Here is an 8,696-nt window from a genome sequence, read left to right as displayed (position 1 = left end):
GAGATATGATGGATATTTTGGTTGCTACTGAACATTTTCCATCGCGCCTATTCTGTTCGCGTAAATAGCAAAATGATTAAAAACATATATTATTGCCCTTCTTAGTCGCTGAGTTTTATTTTTCGTATTCACAACTTGCTTTGTCTCCGGCGACGCCATAGAACAGCTGGCAAGGAACAATTGACAAAGCAGCTGCGCAAAATTCAGATCAGGGAAAGGCATGATAGGGCCCCCTGCCTCTCTGACACCGCCTTTTCGTCGTTCGTATTTAAGTCGTACCCAAGAGGCGATTCAACTAAAAGAAGCATCAGCATGTTGTCGGTTTGGGTGCTCGCGCTGTGCTCATTGATATCGGTGGGGATATCAGAAGGGAATGAATATCAGACATCAAGTAGAGAAGCGGAATTACAAGGGAGAGCTTCTACGCCGTCATCGTCTGGACCTAGCTTCAACTATTCAGAGACAAATCCTGCACTTCAGCGATATCAAGACGCGTGGAAAGTAAGCTATATTTAGCGGATATCACTAAGTATTGTTGAAATATAATAACTAGAAAAAACAGGTTCCGCCGCAAAGGAAAACGAGCTAATACCTTGTTTTTAGCGTTTAATAACCCGAGGCTTTGGGGGCATTAATCTGAAAGCTGTTTTTTACAACGCGGTTTTGAAGAAGAGGCGCTAATGACACTTCCTTACTTTCCCCGGTCTTAAAAATGGTAAGTTTATACTGAGATCCTTAATGGCCTAGTCTGTTTTTGTCTGGGAAGGGGGGGGGGGGGCGGAACTTCTTTTGCAGTTATTATATCGGAGAATATGTACAATACACCTTCAGTTTCCTACATGCTTCTTTATAAAACAAGGCCGACACGACAATCCTTTTTTTTTTAAATCTGCCTTTAGAATATTTAGCAATGTTAGTTGTCTTTTAGGCTAACCGGAATGAATTGAGCATTAAATACGCAATGAAATTTATGAAATCAAATAGGATTCCCAGAGAAAAATAGCTATGTATTGCTAAACACTCAAATTAAGGCACTTACTCAGGGATCGAAAAACCAAAAAAATCTTCTGGCTTGTTTTAATGGCTAGGCATAATGTATCTACCCCTAGGACAATTATAACGAAGGCAGACATAAAGCTGAATGTTGTATTCGTTGGCCCCACCAAAAAGAGCTTTTTACTAGCTTTTTATGGGATATTTTACAGGCAAACTTCTTCATATACTACAGTTCTAGAGCCGCCCTGACATGAATGCAACTCAGTCTCATCAAATTCAGCCAATGCATTTAATGCGAAAAGATTGTCATAGTGCAGGCGACCTGATGTAAGTTGTTCATGAAGGTAAACTTGAGAATGGGATAGCAAGAAATAAAAATAAAAACGCGAAAAAAGACAGAAAAACAACAACAAAAAAACGAAAAACAGACAACGTGCTACTCGGCTGCGCTTGGGTGAATAACATAATATTGTAGGAAAGCGCATCGCCGCTATATGTAGGTGACTTGAGATGGCAAGCGCGCATTCATTCCGCTTATGTAAACAGAGGTAGCACCGCATCCTATAAAGAGGAGGATTACGGGAAGGCGTTCGCTCCGGCATGTACTCTGCTTTTGTTGGGGGAACGGGTGAACAGCTGAGAACTTGGCGGCAGCGTAGAACGGTCCTGCGTTCTCGCGTTCAATTTCTTTCCAAGAGTAGAAGGAAGGTCGGGCTGCTCGTTCTGCGATATACCCGTGCTCGGAGGCGTACTGGGATTTCCTCAGTTAGTAAAACAACAGGGCAAATCTAGGCCCCTATAGCTGACTGGCCTATTTGAACGTCCCGCTCTTTCAAAAGAATCAAACCACCGTGTTCTTTTTGCGCTCGATGTTTGAGATAACAAGGCTTTTTACAGTAAATCGAGCAGCTTTGAAGCAACTGACCATGATGGCCGGCGATATTGGTGCTAAACAACTGTTTTTACTGCAAAATCAAAATCGTCGGTGCGGGAAAATAATTCGCGTGTAGAAGCAACCGCGAAGATTGACTAGTTTCATTAGGGCCGTAAGGAAGAAAAGCTCCGTGACGGCATCCATTTACCCGCGAAACAAGCGTGGCTGTTTAACTAAGGCTCGGCCTCCTTCCCCCCCTCTTTCCATCGCGCTAACCAGAAAAACACGAGGTATAAAAAAAAAAAAAGAAAAAGCCGTTGCGTGTGTCTTTGCCGAAGGTGGCACGTTGTTGACTACTTGAAAAACGGCAATGAGGCACCATGGATTTTCCCCGTGCATGATTTGCACTGTCGGAATGTGCAATGCGAGCGCAACGCTGCGACCAAAGTCTACAACAAATTAACCCACTCGCTTGTCACATGGGCACACGGGACCTACAATATTTTAAACTTTTTTTATGGCTAGGTTTCAAACCGGGAACATGCCCACTTCAATATTTTTATCCTCCTACGCTTTGATATGTCTTTCTTTGCATCGTGTCGTTTTTTACAAAGCACCTGGATGTAGTAGAATGCTTGCACAAACCTCAATACACACACACAAAAAAAAAAACATGGTCACGTGGTGCAGCTTTTGCCGGAGATGCAACTTTAACTTTCAGATATGGCTGAACATAGCGCTACGTTTGCGCAGGACTTGAGACGCATTCTTGTATATGGTAAAAGGTCGCCATCATTCCAAGGATGATTAGAACAGACACGCTTAAAGGGAAGCTAAAGAAGTTCTCTGAAAAAAATATTGATTCTAGCGTAGTTTTATCTCTTGAATCTGAATATCACATTCGTTTTCCCCGATGATGTAACTAAACGTGAGCAAACACGAAAAACCTCCGACCAGTCGTTACGTCATAAAAGGATCTTTCGGCCGCCATCGCATGCCGCTCAAGGGCCGCTTTGCAGCAGCTGTAAAGGGATCGGTGGTCGAGTGGGCTAGCGCGCACCAGCTCGGAGCACGTGGAGCGAAAGATCGCGTTGCAGAACCCAGGAATCCTGGGTTCAATCCCTACCCTGCCCGTTTTGATCTGGATGAGCATCGTACGGGCGTGCGGTCTGTTATCACTACTCCGTGGTGCACGTTAAAGACCTCAGGCTAGCGGTAATACTGCACTGGCTAAATTGCTCATCTGCAGCGAGTGACTCGTTGCAACTTTGAAATGGCTGACCAACGACACGCTGTATAAATATCCACACAACCCCAATTTGCAGCAGCTGTGCATGGGCTCCGCCCTAAGTGACCTTCAGTTTATGCTTCCTCTTATTTCGTATATTTCACCTCGTCATTACCATCGCAGACCAGGTCATTGACATTTTAGATTGTATTGCGTCCTTCTCCTCAGCATTGGCCATTGTGGAGGCTCGCCGATTCAGTGGCTCGGTACCTCGGTGAGAAAAGAGAAGGTCGGCGATGGCGGCCGTAGTCTGGCACAGGTGTAAAGCGCCTCTATTCCCCCGCAGTAGCCTCAATCGTGACATTTTTTCCTTCAAGTTTTAGGAATAGCAAGAGTGCGCGTGAATAGCTTTAACAAGCGCTGAAGATGCGCAAGAGCGGAAATTCCGAAAACTTCCTTTTTGGGACGTTACGCTCCGGGAAGAAAAGCTTTCAGCGTTACTTTGAATTTTTTTTTTTTTTCAACGTCCATGCATTTATTTAGAAAAACAAATTCCATGCCCAATATTTTAGAGGTAAAATGAAGACGATTTAAGTGTGTTTTCTCAAATACAAAACCGCTTCACCTTCCCTTTTAGTCAAAGTCGTGTGAACGGGCCTTCGGGCAATTTATACGAACAATAAAAACAACCTTACCACTGAAAAAAAAAACAACAACAACATTTTTTTGACAATCAATGGCATTTTTTTTTAGAGAAGTGCTTTCTCACCCCACACCATTCGTTTAGGACCCCTTGCCACTCGTTTATGACTTTTTTTACACCTCTATGACCCGTTTTCAATCTTTTTTCGCCTCCTTTATCACTCGTAAAAAGAACAACACTTATCGCCGGAACGGCAACTGTTCTGGGCCGCATTCCAAAGCGGAGCGGCAGCTGCCCGTCTCTGGCTCCGCGCCAGCTGTGCGACGCTCCTATTGGTCCGAAGCACTGACGTCAGCACACGTCACCCTCTCTCTCTCCTTCCGCCTTTGTTGTGAGACATTGAATCGGTAAAGACGATACCTACTCCCCTCCCCCCCCCCCCCCCAACTCTCCTCGTGACGTCATGCATGGTGCTGACCAACGAATCCCCAGACTGACACCGGCGGGTTTTCGTAAAAAACGAGCAATACCTTTAGCTACGCATTAAAACAGGAACTGAGTGCTTGTCCACCTTGCCGAAATTAAAATTACTCCTTTCCTTCTGAGATAGCGCTCGGATGGTCGGTTCAAATATTTGTTTATGGTGCATTAGTTTGCACTTGCGTGAAAGCCGCATCTCTGCCTTGAAACTACAGGGATGCTTTTTTTTCCCTAGGTAATTGGTTAACCTGAAATTATGATCATTTTAATTAAACGCATTACCTGAACCTGATATAAGATTGCAGGATAGTTTGCTTCAATTTAGCTTTACTAACAAGACACCATTTCAATCTAAACACACAGCACATGTTTGTTCGTATGGTTTAAGTGATTTTACAGCGGAGCTTTTAGGGCTAGGTCCCTCTGGATCGTGTCCGATATGTCGACACAAACCTAACTGGACAGCTACCGCCATCTGTAAGCGACGGCGGCGAGCAGACAACAGTGTGGTTTCAGCCGTCGCTCGTAGATGGCGGCAACCTTTCCAGCTATAATAGAAGAACGGATAGTTGGGCGTGTTGGTGGGAATGTATCGTAGGAAACAACGCGAGAAACAGACGACGACGTAGAAGAAGCACGCAGTGTATCGAGTACAGCTCCGCTGGTCTTCCTTCTTCACGGGAGTGGAAAGGCTGAACGTTTTTATTATATAGAGATCCTTGAGCGAGAATATAATACCTCTCCTTACCTTAAGTAATTAACATTAATAAAATGTTTGTATTTGTTTCTTTACTAGTTTGTTACAAAGAATCAAAGTTTCCTAATGAAGTACAGAAACTTCAACACCAACCCGGAGGGTAAAAACACCACGAGTTGCGTTAATGCGACCATGATATATAAGAACGAGACAACTCATTATGCGCTCCATAATGTCACCTATCTCAATACGACGAGTAACATGACGTAAGTAATCTAAGCGTTTTAATGATCGTTTCACTGCAGTACAAAAATTCACTTACAACGTTGCGTCAAGAAACTCTTAGCGAACTAATGGCGGCCACGGTGGGCCTTTTTAAAAGAAATGTTTCGGGCTTTCGAAGTGCATTTTTCTTCGAATAACGAGGTGTTCTTTCGGTATTTATATTTTTCTCCCCAGTTCACCGCTTTTCAATGTCAGTTCTCGACGTCGGACAAAACGTCAGCGTTCCCGGGTTTTAGGGTAAAGAAAACAAGATAATGAAATTCCCCGAACTCAGAGAACTTGCGCGCCACCCACTTGGGAAATGTTTCGAGACTGAACAGAGAAAGAAACGAGACAGGTGTGTCGATCGGGAAAAACAGACTCGTGAACAGTTTTATGGTTTGGGTTATCGCAAAATAACACCATCAATAGCAATTTTCTTCACCGTAAGCTTGCATTCCGCTGATTCAAGGACAGCTCCAGTTCGAGGTAGTTTCACCCGATCTAAAAAATTGTAACGCCTGTCGATGTATGGGGTTTATCGATGTATGGGGTTTATCGCTATTTATCGAAAATACGCAAGCCTAGGTTATAGGGTTGCACTAATAGAACACCTATACCAAACCGTAGAGAGAGAAAAGAAAAACAAACAAAGATCTGGTAATATACAGGAGAATATTATTTAGCGTGATGAAATAGATATTCATGAGACGAAATTAAGCTAGCTTATTATCGAGGAACGATGAAAGACACGCACGTGGGTGCCTGGTTTTGTCCTGCTTTTGTCAGAAAGCTTTCCGGTCCACAATTATTAAACTGATTTTAAAATAACCGCGCTTAAGTGGTCGCCAAGTCAGCAATGATGCTTATATAGATCGATTTTCAGCAATAATATCGCCCTAATAAAAAAATGCGGTAGGCTTTTAACGCGTTCAAGCCCAATATCCAACAAGATAGTTTCTTATGTGGGCCTTGCTTTGAATCATAGGAGGAACTACGGTGTTGGGGTCGCAAGTTAGAGGAAAAAATAATTATGCAATGTATTTTATACAAAAAAAAAAAAAACTCCAATAGCAAAATCACGATTATATACAATATTTCTTGCAGGTTTGCATTCAACAAATCTTATACTGTCATCAGCTCAAAGAATTTTACCACAAGAAACGTTCTAAACGGAACAGTTGCAGGCAGTAAGTCATGATCTTCGAAACTGAAAATGTGTTTCAAGTTGGCGAAGATTTTTAATGATAGTGGTAGTTTTAAAGATAGTGGTATTAATCAAAACAGTATACGCGATCTTTCTTTTCTAAACACTATATTACTTAGGTGAGCGATTTTACATATTTACTATTTTCTAGGACAGGCGAAGAGGTCGGAAAAAACAGCTGAAATATAATAAAAGTATGCCTTATTTTAAGAAATGTATTATTAGCCGCATTGTCACACTATTTTCCTACTAGAAATATTGATTGAGGACATAACTGGAGGGGGGGGGAGTTTTGATTAAAACGCTGGAATAAAAGCATGTTGCACGCCAATACATTAATTCTTTATTTGCAATTGTTACTTTAGAATCCATGTTGGCCGGACACTTTGTACTAACTGTTTCTACACTTTTTTTTCTAGCAAACCTAAGTGAGTTGTACCCATTTGCATTCGCTGACCGAAATTGTGCTGTCATACGGAAGGATAGCTTGAGTAATGGTTAGTATCTCGTTTACGTACGTATTTTTACCGTCATGCCCAATTTTTAATGTGAACCTGAAGGACGGGCACGAAGACGAATTACTCTAAAATTTTCGTTCGAAGATGGCACTACACCGGCAAAAGTATAGGCATATATTTGTTTGTGTGAGAGCTACAGAAACACCTTTTGATGTAGTCTTTTTGTCATCGTCTTATAACTCATAGAGATACGTGGGTGTACAAAGCTGTGTCCATCGATCCGTGGGAAGCTGTTTTGCCTTATGCACAGGGAAGGAAACAGTAAAACTCTGATCGACTGTGCTTCCCACGAATATTACAACATAAACCGAAAACGTGAACACTTATATAAGATGAACACGGAAGGCAGATAGAACGGGTACGAGCGGTCGTTGTAGCATCTGACAGTAGCAGCGTCGACCAGATAATGTTTGCCGTTTTCCTGCTCGTTCATAGGAAAAAAAACTTATTTTCTTCAGTATTAATTTCTTTACATATAAAATATACACTGATAAAACTTGAGTATAAAAAATAAGTAACCTAAGGATGCCTTTGGCGAAATGTTTGAATGTGCCCCTTTGATTGGTTTATTTTTATAAATACTCTTAAGCCCGAATTAAGCCCGGAAACACTTTGTAGAATGCACTTTGTGGAAACGCAGTATGCCTTTTGTATATAAAAATGTTAGCCCTCGCATCCGCCGCCCTGTGCCTGCACACATTTCGCTTGAGTGGTTAATATGGGAAAGGTCTGTCAATGACACAGCATGAAGAAGAAAAAATAAATTATTCAAAGTAGAGGTCCCCATCCTTTGTAGAAAACAGAACTCTATACTCTGTCCAGAATTCTTCTTGCAAATTTAGAAAGAAATTAAATGAAACTTTCATTTCACATGTAAATACGACACAAGGGTGGCCTAAAAATTAACACACTTAATATAATACTGCCTTAATTGACTCAGAACAATTTATTGAATGCTTAGAGCGTGCGGTTTAGATAATGTCTGACAAACCATGAAATTTTGGACCTCCCCAATATCTACAAGAGTTTAAGTTATTAAATAAGAGGCGAGGACGAGGTCTTCCACAAAACTTATCTAGGAGTGCTCGAGCTTGGGCTGCGAGGCGCCACAATCATGTTTATTAAATATATGCGCCCATTAATGCGATTTTGAAATAAACACAATTTTTAAGAAAAATAATCTTACTTTCTTCTTAAATCAGACTCTAAATGAGCGCAAAATTTATATACTATATTGAGAGTGAGATATCTTTCGCTTTACCGTGTAGGATGCCAACCAGTTTAACAACGTAAAAATAAGTGCTCGACCTGCTTCTGTACTAATAGAGTAATAAAACCATAAATCAGCTCTCTAGTAATAATCTTTATGTATAATTGTTCCTTTTCTATGTAGCAACATTCCAGGCCTGCGAACTGTGGGCGTATGGAAGTGCCCTCAATAAGGATTTGAGCTGTTGTGACTTTGTATTCGACCTCTTGTGTACACGTGGTTATAAGCAAACAACGTATGATCCAGAACTCTGCAAGCCGAAGCACACTGTAGGGAAGGCTGCAGCTTGAGAATCACCGACGATCAATGATTCAGGTAAACGATAAATAATATAATTATTTAATCGAGCCCTCATACTAGTCTATATTTAAGGTACTCTGAAGCGTCCGCTCCCCTGTAGTAGAAAGAGGTGGGACGTGTTTCCTCTTAACTCTTAACCGTCACTGATCATAGCTCTGTGCGTCGTGAAATGTTATATATCATAGATCCTGGCATAATATTGTTATCGGTGTCAAATGC

The 8,696-nt window shown here is 41.7% G+C and overlaps 1 protein-coding gene across 1 annotated transcript; it reads left to right on the top strand.

The window, feature by feature from the left end:
- Positions 1-312: 312 nt before the first annotated feature.
- LOC115326483 lies at positions 313-8,486 on the top strand. Its single transcript, XM_040209027.1, has 5 exons — positions 313-501; positions 5,018-5,184; positions 6,290-6,372; positions 6,809-6,886; positions 8,301-8,486. The coding sequence occupies exons 1-5, from the start codon at positions 313-315 to the stop codon at positions 8,465-8,467; spliced, it is 684 nt and encodes a 227-aa protein (XP_040064961.1). The 3' UTR covers positions 8,468-8,486.
- The last annotated feature ends 210 nt before the right edge of the window (positions 8,487-8,696 follow it).

Source organism: Ixodes scapularis, unplaced genomic scaffold, assembly GCF_016920785.2.
Source record: "Ixodes scapularis isolate PalLabHiFi unplaced genomic scaffold, ASM1692078v2 PGA_scaffold6__148_contigs__length_123643588, whole genome shotgun sequence".
Lineage (NCBI taxonomy): Eukaryota > Metazoa > Arthropoda > Arachnida > Ixodida > Ixodidae > Ixodes > Ixodes scapularis.
Note: the sequence above shows the minus strand (reverse complement) of the source record. Positions and strands in the feature narration are given on the sequence as shown.

What these genes read in the sequence shown, in the direction of transcription:
- LOC115326483 (XM_040209027.1), top strand. Translation starts at nt 313, where the DNA reads ATGTTGTCGGTTTGGGTGCTCGCGCTGTGCTCATTGATATCGGTGGGG. An exon ending in AAACGGAACAGTTGCAGGCA is followed by an intron (nt 6,373 to 6,808) that starts GTAAGTCATGAT and finishes TTTTTTTTCTAG; the next exon opens with CAAACCTAAGTGAGTTGTAC. An exon ending in GAAGGATAGCTTGAGTAATG is followed by an intron (nt 6,887 to 8,300) that starts GTTAGTATCTCG and finishes TTTTCTATGTAG; the next exon opens with CAACATTCCAGGCCTGCGAA.